The following is a 19254-nucleotide window of genomic DNA, read 5'->3' on the forward strand; positions in this document are numbered from 1 at the left end:
TTAAATTAATTTTTATTTTTCATTAAAAATAATTAAAAATATAGAAAATATTTTCATTTGTAAATAATAAAAAATAATTACCCCCAAAGCCAGTTCGGCCGTGAGTTGTACCGAAACTGGTCCATATAAACTTGTCAATTGATCGGTGAACAGTTTCGAACCTTAAATTAACTAGAAATCAGAGTTTACGATCAATTATGAGCTCTCCTTCTTGGACTAAGGTTGAACTGGACAGTTTAAACCAGCAATTCTGAATCAAAACCAATCCGGTTTAAAACTTTTTTTTTTTTCTTAAAATTCGTATTGAGTTCATATTTAGAGTTTTAGACTGATTAAACCGGCAATTTCGACTCGAATTTAAGCACAGACTAGGACCTTCAAATCATGATAGCTGTACGTGGATGATGACAATCATTAAAGTGGGTCCAATTGATTTCTTTAGGAAAAAAAAAATGAAAACTTCAGGTTGCTTTGGTAATATTGTAGAAAACCAGGGGTATAATGCAATAAAAGATATTCAAAATTGGCGTCTTTCACCGTTAGCTGGCAGTGCCGGTCTCTCCGGTTTCTAAACGACTAGCCCTTTCTATTGTTGCTCTAGATTTCATACAAACATCGACGTCGAGCAGCCTTAACATTTCCAATCCCACCAAAAAGCGTGGTGGCTCAGTAGTAATTCTTGAAGGTGTTTGATCCCAGTTTAACTTTTTGTATGGATATTAAAAATTAAAAATTATCTCTATTTATAATAAATGAATGAATCGATGATAAATAATTTATTTTTATTAATTTTTAGAGATTCATTAAGATTTAATAATAGATCTCTTCCATGAGAGATTAATCATATACTTATAAAATCGTTTAAAAGCAGACCTTATTCGAGATATTTTTTTTTTTTTTTACAATTCAAAAAAAATTTTCTTTTCTCTATCTCCATCAATCACTCTTTATACCGTTACAAATTTACTTTTAACTCGTTAACATGCCATTGTTATTTCAAATTTTTACTTTTTTTTTTTAATTTTTATATCATATTAAATTTGATTAAAATTTAATAATCATTATATCAAATATTTAATTATAAATTTACACACTAATTTTATATATTTAAATTAATTTTATATACATTTCAATAAATTAATTATATAAAAAATTAAACATTTACCTTAAAATGTAAAAAATAATAATTTAAATTTTAAAAATTATATTTTAAAAAATGTTTTTAAAATATTAAAATAAAAATATATAAAAGCATAATAATCTTCAAATAGAAAAAGAACGTAACAATTTTTAATTGATATTTCCCCGTATAATTAAGTATAAATTTTATGAAAAGATTTTTTTTAAAATTAAAATTTAAGAAAAGTTAAATTATTTAAAATTTACACTTTTTGAAGAAAACAGAAAAATGACGTGGCAAAAGAAGAAGACAGGAGGAGTACAAGTGTAAAATAGGAGAGAATGTAGAGAAGCAAAATTCCATCATTTTCGCCCATCGCCACTTAGGGGAGGCAGTACCGCTTCTTACAGAGCCGTATTCTGACACAAAATTAAGAAACCAAAAAAATGTTTATATTATTTAAATAAAAAACAATAAAGAAAAGAATATAATTGCCTACGACGCCGACGACCCAACCGAACCGGACTCTCTCAACTCATTTGGTCGACTTTTCTCCTTCACTTCCACCGGTCACCTCCTCTTCATCATCTTCATCATCATCATCATCTTCTTCTTCTTCTTCTTCTTCTCTCTCTCTTCAATCCACCCTCCGGTAATATCAGCTCTCTGATCTCTATCTTTGTTTATATGAGTGTGCTGGTGTGTTTCTTAATGCAATCCTTCAATTGCTTAGGTTCTTCTTCTCGTTCTTTTTTCTGTTTTTAATTTTTTTTTTATGTGTGGGTCGTTTTGGTTAGATCTTTTGGTGATTTGTGAAAGGTTTTCTATATGTTAGATGGAATTTTGGTGTGGCTTAGTTATGGAATTTTTTACGTGCTTGTTAATGTTGTTTGTTTTGATATTTAATTTCGTGGTTTTTATGTTTTTTTCGATAGGATGATTTTGTGTGCTTCTTCTCTGCTTTATTTCATTTCACTTTGCTGGAAATTGGTCAAGCTCAGAGCTCATATAATGACTTGATCTTTATTTTTTAAAAAAATAGAAAGAAATTAATCAACCCTCTTAATCTCTTGATAATTTGGGGTTTGTTTTTCTAAGTGTTGATGTTAATGAGTTCGTTGATGAATGGCTATGCCATTGGATCTAAATTCATGTTATGCAAAAACCCAATGGTAAGCTTAAAGTCAAAGGGTCTAAACCATGGTGTTTTGTTGTGAAGAGTGAATTGTGTTTTGGGGGACTGGAAGATTTTTTTAAAACTGATGTAGATTATTTGGTGGTTGTTTGCAGAATTTTGTGATTGGGAGGGAGAGAGAATGTCAGGAGGTGGTACGCAGAAAAGCTTAAGGAAAGCACTTGGGGCCCTTAAGGACACAACCACTGTTTCATTGGCCAAAGTAAATAGTGATTACAAGGTAGGCTTAGTTATGAGTGATTATGTACTTGTGCCTAAGGTCAGTACAAGTTTGATTTTATGTTTTTCATCATTTTGGTTGGTTTTTAATTTTTCAGGAATTGGACATTGCCATAGTTAAGGCCACAAATCATGTTGAGCGACCTGCAAAGGAAAAACACATTAGAGGTGGATGCTCTCTTCCCCTCGATTGCTCCTATCAAAGATAAAACCTGCACATTTACTGAGCCTGTAATAAGTTTGGTGCACTGTATATTAAACAATTGATGAATGGGGGAGCTTACGTGTTTGTTTTATATTTCCTTTTGCAGCTGTTTTTGCCGCTGTTTCAGCTACTAGGCCTCGAGCTGATGTTGCTTATTGCATTCATGCTCTTGCTAGAAGGTTATCAAAAACACATAACTGGGCGGTATGTGCATCACATTGATAATATTCTGTGATGGAATAGCTATTTATAGAATCACGAAAAGCAAATGAAAGCTATGTTGCTGCTTTCTCATTCTTGTCTTGGAAATTAGGCTCCCATGAATCTGTATTAGTGCTCTTTTCATGTTCAAAGTACTCTACTATTTATCAGAATTGCTCTGTATGCTGGAATAACATCAGGTATAGTGAATGGATAAATGCTGGCAAGTGGTTTGACTTTCTCTTATCCTTAAACTTGACCTGGACAATCATGGGAAATTAGAATTCTAAAGGAGCCTCTGGGTAATAATTTGAGTGACTTTATTGCATACCTGGCTAGAGAGATTGATGTAAACAAGCCAAAATACCCATCAAATTTTGTATGAAATTTTATATTCTCCTTGCTAGGAATGAATGGAAATAGTTTTTCCTTTTTCAAATGATCAAACAAATGAAGAATTTGGTGATATGTTATATCATATTTGTACATGAAATTGATTGATATTTCTTCCATATGTCATCATGTCCATCTTGCTCTAAAACAGAGCATTTTAAATTTTTAATAGAGGATTATAGTTGTTATGGGTCAAAAAATCACGATTAGGATCTCGCCATGTGTGACCCTACAAGCTAGAAGGAAGCGGTGCGTGGTCCTCCCTGTCACAGGACCTTTGATGATTATGTTAGTAAATAAATATAAAATAATAGAAACTTAATATAAAATTAGAAATAAACATAAAATAAGTGGGATAGAAAAATGGGCATGTTCCTTCAAGAGTGGCATGTAGTAGTTGTCTTTGTGGATGGATTGAAGCAAAGGACCTCTGATGGTGTAGGGATGTTTGAACTCTTATAAGATGACCGCTTGAGGGGCCTTTGATGTGGAGCCTCCGATAGTTAAGTTAGTAATTGACTGAGTAAGAGCTCTTGATTTTGTATTAGGCTTAATGTAAATGAGAATGTTATTCTTACTTTAGGACTTTCTGTACCTTGTTAGACTGCTCGGAGAAGAATTTATATATGCTTAGAAGTATGGTGATTGAGACAGGTGGCACTCTCTAGCTAGGAGTAGGTGTAATCATGGAGATGTCGAGTGGTTAGCATGATATGGTTTGCTAGGTGCCTCTGGAGTGTCCGAGTGACTTGTGTTAGACTCCATGTTTGAGATATCTTCTTGCATACTTTGGTGCATGTTTCATTTATTTGCAGAATGTTTTATGTTAAATCAGTGGTCAACATGCTGCCAATCTCCTACCTTAGTGTGAGTTGCTCTTTGTGGTTGATCACCTTTTAAGAACTGACATGAGGTAGGTTTTGATGAGCTTGATGTTTGGTCTGTCATGATTGGCCAATGTCCTTTAAGGATGCAAGAATCCAAGTCAGGAATACCGATCCAAGTCTAGAGAGTTGGAGTAGGGGACCAAATCAACTCGAGTCCTTCCCATCCTTTGTTGTAGAACTCTCAAGTCAAACATCAATGTCCTGCAGGGGAGCTAGCGGTGCCACTTATCATCATCTTGTGAGGCGCATATTAGTCCATATCAATAGTTGTGAAGCTTTGAACACTTTAGATCATGTCAGCAGTGGTTTATTTTCTTTTATTTTTAAGTCATGTGGTTAATTAATCAAAACCTGTGTATCATTGGTTTGGTTGCTCATTATTTGTTATTCTTAGAGATTGATGCTTCAATGGGTCTCATGTTCGTATAATCTTGTCATGTGTGCACATTGTCAATGTATCTCTGTGCATTTCACTATAATATGTGTGCCTGACTGTTGGTTGGTTCTTAGGTTGCATTGAAAACTTTGATTGTTATTCACCGTGCTTTAAGAGAAGTGGACCCCACATTTCATGAGGAACTCATTAATTATGGACGAAGCAGGAGTCATATGCTTAGCATGTCTCATTTCAAAGATGATTCCAGTCCAAATGGTATCTTTTTTCTTTTACAATTTTTTCTGTTCTTTTTGAATGGATTATTTTGTTAAATGATTGTTTAACATCTAGTGTTGCATCCTGGGCAGCATGGGATTATTCTGCCTGGGTTCGCACCTATGCCTTATTTTTGGAGGAAAGGCTGGAATGCTTCCGTGTTCTGAAGTATGATGTTGAGACGGATCGACCTGTAAGAACTTTAATTTATTTTCACTGGCACCTCTATTATCATTGTTTTCAATTTATTTTTTTTTTCAGGGAGAATTAATTGCGTTTCCATATCATAATTTGATGATTTGATATGAGCTATATGGATTTTCAATCTCCTGGATATTAGTTTATGATCTAGGAAAAAAGAGAGGACCCCATGCTGGATGGAAGTCAATTTGAAGTGAACTCTATGCATGAATTTGTTTAAAATTTGCTTTTAGTTAGATTGTTACTTGGACTCATTTTTGTGAAATAAATTGCCTTGTTTTTAAAGCAGCCACTACAATATCTGTCTCTGGCATGTGCTGGGTTTAGTTTTATATCATAGCATCATATACCATTAAAAATTTGTTCGGAAGACAAGCCTGTAACCTCACATTTGCTACAGTTGCATATTTCAATAATTTTTTTCTTTCCTTTTTGAATATTATCACATTTACTTATTTACATACAAAAGTGCACATTTGTAAGTCGGGAAATTTTGGTTTACTGAGTCGAGATGTAATTCTTGCAACTTTATTTCAGTTCCTGTCATCCTCAGATAACATATTTGTTTGCTTGCTAGCATTAAATTTTTGGTGAATACAAACTGTTTCTGGATATATATTGATAAAACTTTGATGCAGAGGACTAAAGATCTGGATACTGCTGAGTTGCTGGAGCAGCTGCCTGCTTTGCAACAACTTCTTTTCCGTGTTCTTGGTTGTCAGGTAATTATTGAATATGTACAAATCATTTTGGTGGATTTATGCAATAGAATGGCATCTCATTGTTAAATGCAAATAGTGAGCCTCACAAGGCCTAAATTTAATCTTCAGTTTTCCATCAGTTTTTTTTTTTTTTTAACTGAAATGAGGAATTCTCATATCTTTGGTGCAGCCACAAGGGGCAGCAGTTAATAACTTTGTCATTCAGTTAGCACTTTCATTGGTAAGTGGAATTTGTAAATCTTGCTTGTCCTTTGTGCTAGTTGGATTGATGTGGGGATGTCATTCAATTGTTATATAATTTGTCCTCTCATTATCTGTCAACAATAGGTTGCTTCTGAAAGTGTTAAAATCTATCAAGCTATAAGCGATGGTACTGCCAATTTGGTTGACAAGGTAATCACTAACCAATGAACTTGGTTTTTAAGAGCAGAATCTAGGACCATTCAGAAAATCATCTACTTACTGTAATATTACTGATGGCAGTTCTTTGAGATGCAACGGCATGATTCCTTGAGGGCTTTGGATATATATTGGAGAGCTTGTCAGCAGGTAATTTTTTGGGATTCTGTGCAACAAGCCAATGACAGTTAGATCATATGTTATTGTTGGTGAGGAAAAAAAAAACTATTTTGATGGGCATGCTTTTGAACTATCTATGCATTCAGGCAGAGAGACTTTCAGAATTTTATGAGATATGTAAAAGTATGGATATTGGGCGTGGAGAAAGATTTATTAAGATTGAGCAGGTTCATATTCTCGCTCTTGGTGTCTTCTGGATTAATGCTTCTTTGTTATTCTACAAAAAACTTCTTAATTAATTTTATTGTTGCTAATAAAGCCTCCTGCATCATTCCTACAAACCATGGAAGAGTATGTGCGAGAAGCTCCACGGATGTCCACGGTTCGCAAAGATCAGGTACAGAGAAACTATGTTTAATGGGTTTTTGTTGATGGGAAGATCAGAGCAGCAAAATAACATCAGATATCATTGATCATTGGATACTATATAAACTGATCAAAATAGCTTGTGGTCATATACAGAAAAAGCCTTGTCTATGGTAGGATATCTTAAAAGATTAAGATACCGTTTTTGTTTGTTCATATTGCACAAGGCATTCGAGCATTGTCAGTAATGTGATGTTATTGACTTCACTTTCTAACTTTCATGAATCAGAGATTGGTAGAAGTGTTGTTAATGTCATGTGATGTTGTGCATATGTGCCATGCCTTGTAATAATTTGTGAAGCTCTTATTTCCTAGTAGATGTCCACCTGCCCATATTTGTTAGCAGTTCTGCCCAGATCTCACAATAATCATTCCTTGACAATATAATCATTACTCGAGCAGGTTTCTGATAATAAAATTGCTGCCCCAAAAGAAATCTTAGCTATAGAGTACAAAAAGGAACCAGAGGTGAAGGAGGAACGTCCACCATCGCCACCTCCACCTGAACCAGTAAAAGTTGAAGAGCCAGTTGTTGAACAACCTGATTTGTTGGTAAGTTTATGAACTGTTTCCTTGGAGAGTGTATTCCTCTTGTGAGAGCATCCTGAACATTTTGTAGTTTCCTTACATGCTGCTCTTTCCTCTCTTTTTGACTGCTAGGCCTTGGATGATCCTGTTCCAGCTGCTTCAGAACTGGATGAGAAGAATGCCCTGGCTCTAGCTATTGTTCCAGTTTGTAAGTTTTTCTAGCTGTCCGTCTTAATTTACATGCTGAAGTATGACCTAAAATTCAATATTTCACCTTAGTTTTGGAATTCAACGAGATAAAAGCAGCAAATGTAATTTTTGTTATGAGTAATATTTTGAAAGTTAATGTTAGGAGGAACAAATCTTCAAAACATCAAGAAACAAAAATAAACTAAGAGCATGTAATAAGATTTGATTGGACAAACTATATTAATAGTTTGTTTACAGGTGGAAAAAGTTCTAATGTTTTTGTGTGGTTCTGCTATTGCAGCTGACCAAACAAGTACAACCATCCCAAGTCATGCAAATGGTACCACAGGATGGGAACTGGCACTTGTTACAGCTCCAAGTTCGAATGATAGTGCTGCAACTGCTAGCAAACTGGTACTGCTGCTATTAGTTATCCTATTTCTTAATATCTTAGTAGAACAGTATCAGTTGGATGTTGACTATTTTAAATAAATGCTCATATGCACAAAAGATGTGGTTGTGTTGTTGTGGTTATGTTGACTAACCCGACTCATTCATTTCCATTAACAAGGCGGGAGGGCTAGATAAACTCACATTAGACAGCTTATACGATGATGCAATTAGACGAAACAATCAGCCTGTGAGCTACAATCCTTGGGAGCCAGCCCCAATGGTTAATCCCATGATGCAAACAACTGCACATGATCCTTTCTTTGCCTCCAATGCAGTAGCTGCACCACATTCAGTGCAGATGGCTGCAATGACCAATCAACAGCAGGCTTTCATGTTGCAGCAGCGGCAGCAGATGATGATGATGATGGGCCCACAACAGCCGCCTTCAAATCCCTTCGGCAATCCTTACGGAGCTAGTGTCCATCCATATGGCTCAGGTGTGCCACCTGTTCAAGCCTATAATCCATATTCAGGCTTTAGATAGAAGCTTTGCAAGCCAGACACATTCTTTATCTGGAAACATGAGGAAGAAAGATGTGCGAATTGATCAACTTTTAGATTTTGAGATTGGGGAAGAGTCGACAGTTGTGTACAATATGTTTGTGTATGTGTTCAGTAGTCAGTTAGAATGAGATTCTTCTTCTTCAATAATGAGCGGGAGGCAAGCTTTGAATTAGTGATTATTTACATTGATGAAGGTTAGTAATAATGCTTTGCTTTTCAAACTACTTAAGTTTCATCAACCTGCTTTGTTGTTGATTAAACATAAGCAGGAATTATATCTTGTTATTCTTTTCGCTGTTAAATTTTACTCATAGATGATAGAAATGATTTGTAATCTTTGTGATTATTACCACATTAATGTAATGTAATGAAGAGACAACAGGTTTGATTTGTGGCTCTCGGAATCTCTTTGTTTTCTAATCACATTATTACGTGGATGAAGGCATTTAGCCACCAGAAAGAAATTATTAAGGCTAAATTATCATTAAGTCTTTTTAGTTTGTGAAAATTAACTATTTAATTGCTATTTTTTAAAAATCTAATTATTATATCCTTGCTTTAGCCTTAAATACTTATACTGCATAGTCTATAAAATTTTAACCATTCATCCTATTTAATTCCTTTGATTAAGGCTTAAACAAGTTAACTAATATTTTCCTTGATAGAAATTTAATGGAGGAATTAAGGAGTTTGATTTTTCAAAGTATAAGGGTTATAAAAGAATAACTATAAGTGATGCTATATGAGGAGAATTCTATTTGGCTGTTTTTGAATTTAAAATTTAAATTTGATTTAAAATTTAGAATTTCAAATTCATAAATGTGAATATCTTTTATTTGACTAGTAAAATAAATTTTCATTTAAATACCTGATATTCTAAAAATAGTTATTTTAAATCTAAATTTGTATTATGAATATATGAAATTTGAACTAAATTCAAACCTAGAATATTTAAACAATATTTTTCGTTCAAATTCAAATTTATAAGATCAAATCAGTTCGATGCAAACATAATATTTAGAAATTTTAATTATTATAAAATTAATAAAGTTTAAAAATTTTTATTATATAAGAATTATATTAATATTTTAATTATTATAGATTTCTCTTCTGCATCACTTAGTAGTTAATTTTGACTTTACCCAATTATTTTTATATTATACACTGTAAAATTTTACTTTCTAACAATATGTAAAACTTTTTTTTTTCTTTTTTTTTTAATTTATTTTTGAAGAAATAAGCTGTGGAGAGAATGGCTTGTCCTGGAGGACTGAACAGCGAATTGGATGAAAAGAGCAGCGATGTTGATACGTCATCGCATTTACCCAAATAAATTAATTTAATCCCTTTTTTCAATCACAAGTTACTTAAAAAAACAATTTATTAATTGCCTCATTTTAAGAAGAATTTACTCAATATTAATTTGCACAATTGAGATAAAAAGAAATTTTATTTTTTATTTTTTAAATTTGCTTTAATGCATGGTTCGGGTGCTATTCATTTTTTTTTTCTTTTTATTTATAAAAAATTGTCTTTGTAATCTATAATAAGTAAATAAGGATTAATTCTTAAAATATCCATTATTTTATTATTTCAAAATTTATATTTTTAAGTTCTATATTATCACTGTGAAAAAGGTACAAAATTAAAAAAAGTAAAATATTTCGTAATATAATAATATTATATTTTAAAATTATTAATTTTGATTAATACATAAAAATAAATTTACTAGATCAATAATAATAATAATAATATTATTATTATTATTATTATTATTATTATTATTATAAAGTTTAAATGATAAAAAAATTAATTTAAATTCTTCAATTTTTATTTTCAGATTTAGTCAAATCTAAAGATTTTATCAGTTTCATCTTATATCTTTTATATTATTTTTAATTTTAATAATAAATTTAATTGAAATAATTAAATTTATTAATTGATAAGAATAATTCAAATCTTTTCACTATTATCAGTTTTAATCAATTCTTTTAATTTTATTAATTTATTTAATTATTTTTCATATTTACAATAATTTAATAATTTTTTTAATGGATAAAAAATATTTAATAAATAAATAATATATTTAATTATTTTACCTTAATTTTTTAAAAATATTTTCTCTATTTATATTTTTAATTCTCATATTTATCACTATTTCATATTAAATTTAATATCAAATAAAAGAAATTGGATAATTTAAATATAAAATAAGTGTATATAATATAACCGAAGTGGTATGTAATTTTAATATATATATATATATGAAGGGAAATTAATCAAAATAAAAATTTTATTTAATTTAATAAAATAATATTTTTATTTATTTAAAAATAATTTTAAAATTAAAAAAATTACTAATACAGATATTACAATCACCACGTTAATAATAATTCTCAACCATACAACTAATCCTAAATCTCAACGATACCCAAATATTTTATTTATTTTCAGAACATATATAATTATTTTATTATATTTATTTCAGAAAATATATAATAATATTCACTTATATATTCAATAAAATTAATATTATACATAGTACTTATTTTTTATGTTTGAAAAGCTTGTCATTGAATTTAAAATAAAAAATATATATATAATTTTTTTTGGGGGTGTATTTATATATGAACTATTTTAATTATATAAATATATTTTATTAATAAATTAAAATCTTTATATTTATTTATATAGCTAATTATTTATTAATTAATAATTTAGTGTGAAAAATCTACGACATTAAGATCTAAACTATAAATTCTATCTTATTTTCTATTTCTCTTAAATAAAAATTATTATTGTTCCAAAATTAGTATTATTTTCTTTACATTATTAATATATAATTATTGATAAAAATACAATTCAAAAAATAATTTTTAAGTGAGTAAAATTTTTATTTATTAAATGAATTGAATTATTTGGTAGATTATTTAGCAGCAAAATCGCAAATTACATGGCTGATGACGTGGCAGGATCAAGCCACATTGGCAAGATAAATATTAAATAAATTATTAAAAAAAAAAAAAAAAAAAAAGAAAAGAAGAAGAGAAAACAATGATTGTTGAAAGAGAATTAAAAAGAAAATATCAAAGCAAAGTAAGAAACCCAAAAGCTACCTAAAAATCCAAAACAGGAAGGGCACCGCGCAATCAATCTCTCTCTGATGTCCTCTCTCACAAATCCCTAATTCAATTCCACCTAAAATATGTATTGGTTCTTCAAGTCTCTCCAATCCGACGATCCAGATTCTTCATCTTCTTCTCCATCATCTTCACACCCACATGATAGCCCCACGATTCGTGGCGGAGGAGTTAAACAGGACTTTTCCGTCATCGGGGAGTCCGTTGGCCGCCAATTGCGTGGCGTCGCCAACTTTCTGGCTCCGCCTCCGTCACCGCCGTCGTCCTCTTCTCTAGATAAGTCACTGCCATCGGATGATTCTTCTTCTCTATCGTCACAGTCGCAAGCTCTCCTTGGGATCCGAAATGATCTTGCTGAAATAGGAGGTAGCTTAAGGAGTGGTCTGTCTTTACTCTCCAGCAATAAAGCTGTTAGCGAGATCTCCAAATTTACCTCCAGCTTTTTGCAATTCCAAAGTGATAATAATGAGGAAAAAGATGAAGATGATTATGTGCCGGGGATTACAGAGGACGTTATTGGTTTTGTTCAGGAGATTTCTATGAGACCTGAATGCTGGACTGATTTTCCATTGTCACTAGAAAATGGTAATTTTTTTTTTTTAATTTAATTCACCTACATGTTTATAGAATCATTTAAACTTATTGCTCCTTGAAATTTGAACTTAACAATTCTCCAGGTTTGGCAATAAAAGAATTCATTAATGCGTGTGGGTAGTGTATTGCAGTCACATAGTATAATAAGTAGTACAATAAGACTTTTTTTTGGGGGGTTGGTGGGGGGAGAAGGGGGAATGGTTGAGAAGATATGGAGCTTTCCTGTATGTTTGCCAGTGCTGCTGGTTCATCTACTATATTTGGAAGGACATCTGAAAAATCTATTAATAGTATGTATTGATTTTTGGTTATTTATCCCATATTGGCCTTTTGTGTATGTTGTGTATTATTGTGATTGAGTTAGTAGGATACCATATATACATTGTTTCAGTTGGATACCATATATACATTGTTTCTATGGCTATATATATGGGCATTTATGCCTTCTGTAAAACGAAAAAGAGAATGAATTAAATGTAGCCATTGAGGTTTTGTGGGTTTTGTGTATGTGGATGTAAGTTATCTGGCCAAATTACATAGTTTATCTTTTTTCTTTTCTAATTGGAAGAGATACATGGATACTGATACCTTTGATCATTGTAAAAAAAAAAAAAAAAGGTAGAAGAGTTGAATGACATTGAATCTTGGTCTGTTGTATTGCAGATTTTAAAATGTCTGATGCTCAGAGAGAACATGCTTCAACTGTTGAGCAAATGGTTCCTGGTCTTACAGCTCTTAGAGCTAACATTCATAGTTATATGGAGGATGAACAATTTTGGATGATATATTTTATATTGTTACTGCCAAGACTGAATGAACATGACTTTGAGATTCTATCAACTCCCCAGGCAAGAGTTTTATTTTCATATTTTTTTCCTCTCTTTATTTATTTACTGTTTACTTTAATGCATTCATTGCGTTCTTCTTGTTCCTCTAAAATTGTTGTGTGTGTATAGTAAAGGCCTGCAAACAATCTGCTTTTGGCCTCACACTTTATCACATGAATTTGATCAATTATCATTTTATCTGAGTAAAAATAACAGCGTCTTATGAAGCTTCTCTGGCCATAATATGAATGAGACAATTATGGATGCTTGTTATAATTGAATTGTAGAATATGATAATATCCTACGTGAATTATTATTACAACCCGATGATTTTACATTTTATTATTCATTTGTTTTTAAACTTGCTACATGTGTTATGTTCTACCAAGCATCAAGAAATACTATATTAGTTACATGCAGTCTTAGCTGCAGTCAGCCAAGAGCAACTTATATGGAGGTTAAATGGTTTCTGACTGTTATGTGTTTGTATGATCACATATTTGGATGTCTGAGCTATCAAATTCAAGCATTATGATGTTGATCTCCTTGAGGCCTGGACTGATGATTGAAGGTTAGATCAGGATATGCTTAATCAGTTATCACCCTTTTGGGTGCAATACGGCTTTATTTCCTTCAGTCGGATATTTTCCTGTCTGTGCGTTGATTAGTCTTCTTTGTGGCACTTACTAACTTACAGTGATAATTAGAGCTTGAAATCCAGTTCTATTGTAATGGGACTAGTTTCAATCTCAGCATTGGGTATCATAAGTCGTAACTGAAGATCTTATGGTTCAGACTGGATGTTAAAAGAAATTAAAAAAAAAAAAAGCAAAGAATAAAAAGAAAGAGAGAAAAAGAAGAGGGGAGATCAGGGGAAGGTTAGGTAGGAGAATTCTGAGCACAAACATTTTGGTGGTTTGGTCAATTGGGTATCATGGCTTGGTTACATCTTAACTCAGCCCTGGGAAAGTGAAAGGCTAGGTTTCCATATTTAAATTATAGAAGTTTACTTTCTTTTGAGGGTCTTTCTTTTGGTATTCTCCATTCTTCATGATGGAATTGATGTTTACTGTTTGCTCTGTGTTTCCTCAAAAATTGGAAATTGGTAATTTACTTTGTCTCCGACTCCAACTTCGCAATAATAATTTGTTGAAAGAATCTAGGTAAGCTAGTCTGACCGTTATACTTAATTGCGGTGAAATGCTGGTTTTTTAGGCATTCCCTTTTCATTTTTACAAACAGGTTTGAAAGATTTGGAAGTTCTAAAATCTGAATATCTGTTACTGTCAATCAGTGGAATGTTGATTGGATTCTTCATTTGATTATGTATTATGGAACTTGAGATTCATTTAGATGTCACATGAGAAATTTGTATTCCACTTGGTTCCTTTGTGCAGTGCTACTACTATCTGATTAATGTGGACTAAAGTCTTTTGATTACAACGCTGGCTTGCAGATAGTTGAAACAAGAAGCGTACTTCTGCGGCAGCTACAGAACAAGAGAAATGTGAAGGTGGAGAGCTCTGAGAATTCTGCTACACATAATACATCACAAGAGGGCATCTCAGTCCGCGAGAGAGAAGAAGAGAATATCTCATCTAGGGAAAAGGAGGTCACTGACATTGCAAATGCAACTGGAAGGTTAGAAATTGACAATTACGAGAATGCGGATCAATGGTTGAAAGAGACACAGATTGATACTGGCACAATCCTGGATAGACAGAAAAGGCTGGAACATGAAATTGAAGAGGATGTGTCCTTCAGTGATTTGGAGGATGATGATAATGGTCTATCAAGTAGACTATCCGGTTCTAGGCAAGCACAGGACATTATCAGGGCTCCTTCACCCACTGATTGGGTCCAGCTGAATGAAAGTTCTGGTGCTGGGGGTGGTCCGCAAAAAGCAAGGCAGTCTATTTCCCGTGAAAAGGATTCTGATGGTGAGTCCAATGATTGGCTTAAAGTTGATGATTTTGATTAGGGAATCCAGCGACTTTTTATTACCGATTCATTGTAAAGTTTTCTCCTTTTTTTTTTTTCAACGTTTGGTTCCTGTATTTATGGAATTCAACCTGTTAATAAACATGTTTAAACTGAGAATTCTGTCTTCATGAAGTCACTCTTACTGAATGATTATATGTCGGAGTTCGCATGCACGCGTAAGAGGCATTCTTGAATTGTCAGAACTCAGAAGTTAAAAACAGATGTTGCAAACTTATAAGCTCGAGTAAGAGGAAGTCTCTCTCAATCCTTGTAAATATTGAAAATTTTATTTTACTTAGTAAGTATTTGAATAAAAAATTTATTTTGAGCAAAGTGTAATCATAAGTTGTTTACCTTCTGCAAATTGCTAATGTATTCATAATCAATATCAATATGCTTCTTGTCGACAGGAATTTTTGTTAGAGCAATTGCTTCAGTTAATATTGTAGAAAGTTTTTGTAGTCCTGTGTCAGCATAATTATTACTCTACTTGGAAGCCAAAATGAATATCACGGAAGAAGCACTCTTGAGAGATTTTTGCTCAAAACTTAGATTCACTTCATACTTTATTCTTGGCTTGCCTATATGATTATATATAGCCTATTGTTCATTGTAGCAAATGACCATGACTTCTAACTAGTTAACTAAAGAAAGGATTGGTCGCAAATCTCAAGATTCTTGAATTCAAATTATGGCAATACAAAATTAAACTGTAGTTTGCAGAAACCTGGAAAATCAATAGTATCATAATTGAATTACATTATTTTTTATGTCTAATTTTTCTGTACTCATCTGGATTCTGGAAAGAGAGATCCTCGTTCTTTCATCATTGGGATGCTTCGTTTTCTTCTTGATGCAATTTGATAATTTTCAGTTAAAAAAAAAAAAAAAAGTAAGGCTGCATAATATTATGTGTATGAACAATTATTCATCTATCAAAAAGTAAATAGACATGGGACCAGAAGGAATTCCGAAACTTGTGTTTCACAGGTCAGCCTGAAGGAACACAGCCAACGAGTGTTATTGTGCATTATTTATATTCGTTAAATAATTATTAGTGAATTAATTTTTTTTATACAAAATTTTAAATAAATTTTTATATTAATTAATTAATAAACCTTAAAATCAAGAAAATTAAAATAAGGATATAAATTGAAACTATGCAAATATTTAAAAATACATTTTTCTTATATTATGTTATATATATTTAAGTAAATAAGATGTATTCTTATTTACTAATAACATCTTTTATTTTATCTAAATAGAATTCGAAATATTTATATTAGATATATATACTATTTTCTACTTCCAATTTTTTTTATTATTTACAATTTTTAAACAATTTAAATCAATCCTGATAATAAAAAAATTATTTTTTTAACTTTTTGTTAATATACTTGATTCTTTAATTTTTGAAAAATTAGTTAGATTTTAAATATTTAATGAAAGATAATATAATATGTCAATTGATTGGACTAGAATATACTAGTTGAATTAAATTAATTTTGACCATGGCTTAAAAAAATTTTAAAATTAAGTTAAAATGGTAAAAAAAAAAAAAAAACTAACCATGCTAAAAATTCCAAAAAAAAATCTAACACTAATTCTTTAAATTACATAATATTATTTATTATTAATAAAATTATTTATGAATTAGGATATTTATGATAAAATGATTAATTATTATTATTTATTATAAATTAAAAAATACAAAAATAATTTGATTAGTTTATAAATTCTCTCATTCATCGTTAATTAAGTTTTAGGATGACCCAATGAAAATTAAATGATAGTTTTTTAATATAAATAAATGATTATAATAATTATATAATGATAGTAAAATTGATAAGAAAAAATAATTAAAAATAAATGATAATTCTAATATAACATTTAAAAAATAATAAATTTATTGAAAGAGTTAAAATTTATACTTTAAAATTATATCTTATTAGAAAATATTTTGTTGATAATAAAATTTATTTTTATGTTATGAGTATTTGAGTATAATAATTAAAAATTACATAATTTTTTAAAACACATTAATTAAATTTAAATTAACATATAATCAAAACAATCAATTAAATTTTGAAGTGACTTACGGCTATAGGTGAAGAAAATGAAAATCAATGGTGTTGCCTCAGTTTTCTTTCTTGTTTTCTGGCGTTCATTGATGTCCTTTGTGCTTAAATGATGGATTCGTTAAAATTAGTTTTTAAAAAATGAAATTGGATCCAAATAATTGCCTTACTAATGCTTGAGTCTAAATATGCAATGGCTTTAAGATATTGAGGTTTTTTATTTTTATTTTTTTTTCCATCCTATAATATTTTTCTAATTGAATTGTATCAAGAATAGAGCATACACAAAAAATAAAATATGAAAATATATAGTATAATTTATGAGATTTCATCCCTATTATTAATTGATTGTCATCATAAATAAATTTCAATGTTGTTTACAAGAGTTATCTTTAGAAAATATACACAGATATCTTACTTAAAAAAAATGAATGCAAGTCATCTCCTTAAAATACTTACACTTCTTCTCTTATTTATAACTTCTCTAATATGATGTATATTTCTAAATAAATAAATGTATAAAAAAAAATTAAGTAATTTTAAATTATTTAAGTGAGAGTAATAAAATTCTATACTTTTTGACTTAAAAGCAAAATACATAAATTTATTGGGTTAGCTTCAAATCCATATTTTCCAGAGAGAGATGTAAGATACTCATAACCCATGGTTGTTTTATTATCAATGATCTATAAGTCTAGACAGATCTTTTACATATTCAAATAATCATTAGGTTAAAGTATTTAATTTCAATATAGCAATATTTTCAAGTTAAAGAATCACCATAAATAATAGTACAACATAAAATTTACCCATTATTTAGGAAATATCATTAATCAATCATAAAATTGAACTTCTTGCATCTTAAACATTATATACAAAATATTATTAAAAACTATGACGCTTACTTCAATTAAGACACTAAGTCTTCTACGCCAACTTTGAGGTCATGTAAAGAGCCAAAAAAATGGAAAAGAGAATTATCATCAACAACAACATATTCGGGTTACATATATAATTTTAGGATATTTTTATTTTTTTTAAATATATTATTTTTTAAAAGTAAATTAAATTTATTAGAATTACAATAAAAAATTTAATTATGATTTTTTAAAAATTTTTCATTCCTCCAAATGGTAAATATGCTTCTATCAAAAGATACCATTATAACTAATTAATTATTATAAAATTATTTACATATTGAATGTGTACTAAAAAATGGAATATGTTATATAGTATTCAAATTAAAACAGAATACCTATTAAGGAAAATATGTTAAAAATATTAAAATTCTTTAATTAATAATATTTTTATTAATTAAATAATTTTAAGATATTTTTATTTTATTTAAATATATTAATTTTAAAAGTTAATTAAATTTAGTAAAATTATAATACAAAATTTAATTAAATAAAATTTAAATATAAGTATGATTAAAAATTTTAAATTTATATAAACTCTAAAATTAATTTAAAAATAAAAGTTTAAATAAATTAATTTGTAATAATTAATTAAATTAAGCCTTTTATTATCATATTGATAAATTTTAATGGGTATTTCAGGTAATGCTAATGTTTTCCTTTCCCCTTTTCACATTTATATATTTTTATAGATGTTGAAAATGGAGTTTCATTAAATTGAAGGTATAGTGTGAGGCCCAAACCTGATAGACAAATCCAACATGATAAATCAGCAGCCTAATTACAAAAACTCAAGTACAAAGCCTAGAGGCCCAAAACTAAAAACCCTTGGCTGAGTCCGGCGACTCTTGAAGCTGCGCGCTCCTGCAAAATCACCTCTGCCCACTGCTACTTTCATCACGTCTGGCATTCGTCTGGAACGGTGAGCCTTTTTAAGGTAAAAGGTTGAAGCTCCTCTTCCAAGCCAACCATCTTCAAGAGGATAGATCTCTGATCTAAAATTAATAAAAATATTTTTGACAATAATTAATTATTCCTGATGAGTTTATAATGGTAATTAATATATATATATATATATATTCACAATTGATAGATTAATTAAAATTACAAAGTGCATTTTAATAAAATTTTATTTTTCTGAAATTAGGCTCATGGCTCACCCTTTGAACAAGGTGTCAAGGTCTCACTTTCTTGAAACATGCATGATCAATGATGGATTCCGGGAAGATGATTTTAGGAAGGGTTGGCGTTCATTAACTTACCCTAACTCAAAGCCATGATTGATTTTTTTTTTTTCAACA

At 30.2% G+C, this 19254-nt stretch overlaps 2 protein-coding genes across 3 annotated transcripts; both read left to right on the forward strand.

The window, feature by feature from the left end:
- Positions 1 to 1566: 1566 nt before the first annotated feature.
- On the forward strand, positions 1567 to 8818 carry LOC110648221 (putative clathrin assembly protein At5g35200). Of its 2 annotated transcripts, none has more exons than XM_021802385.2 (16): positions 1567 to 1772; positions 2411 to 2535; positions 2633 to 2702; positions 2846 to 2943; positions 4731 to 4872; positions 4965 to 5065; positions 5712 to 5795; positions 5965 to 6015; positions 6123 to 6188; positions 6279 to 6344; positions 6461 to 6541; positions 6634 to 6711; positions 7143 to 7292; positions 7401 to 7476; positions 7759 to 7871; positions 8029 to 8818. In XM_021802385.2, exons 2-16 carry the CDS (start codon positions 2437 to 2439, stop codon positions 8392 to 8394), a joined length of 1641 nt encoding a protein of 546 aa, XP_021658077.1. In that variant the 5' UTR covers positions 1567 to 1772; positions 2411 to 2436; the 3' UTR covers positions 8395 to 8818. The 2 variants fall into 2 exon arrangements, with proteins under 2 accessions (XP_021658077.1, XP_021658076.1); XM_021802384.2 differs by lacking the exon at positions 1567 to 1772 and adding an exon at positions 2008 to 2292.
- A 2649-nt stretch (positions 8819 to 11467) lies between these two features.
- LOC110648222 (uncharacterized) lies at positions 11468 to 15223 on the forward strand. Its single transcript, XM_021802386.2, has 3 exons — positions 11468 to 12139; positions 12812 to 12996; positions 14432 to 15223. Exons 1-3 carry the CDS (start codon positions 11620 to 11622, stop codon positions 14954 to 14956), a joined length of 1230 nt encoding a protein of 409 aa, XP_021658078.2. The 5' UTR covers positions 11468 to 11619; the 3' UTR covers positions 14957 to 15223.
- Positions 15224 to 19254: the final 4031 nt, after the last annotated feature.

The sequence above is a fragment of the Hevea brasiliensis genome, unplaced genomic scaffold (assembly GCF_030052815.1).
Source record: "Hevea brasiliensis isolate MT/VB/25A 57/8 unplaced genomic scaffold, ASM3005281v1 Scaf110, whole genome shotgun sequence".
NCBI lineage: Eukaryota > Viridiplantae > Streptophyta > Magnoliopsida > Malpighiales > Euphorbiaceae > Hevea > Hevea brasiliensis.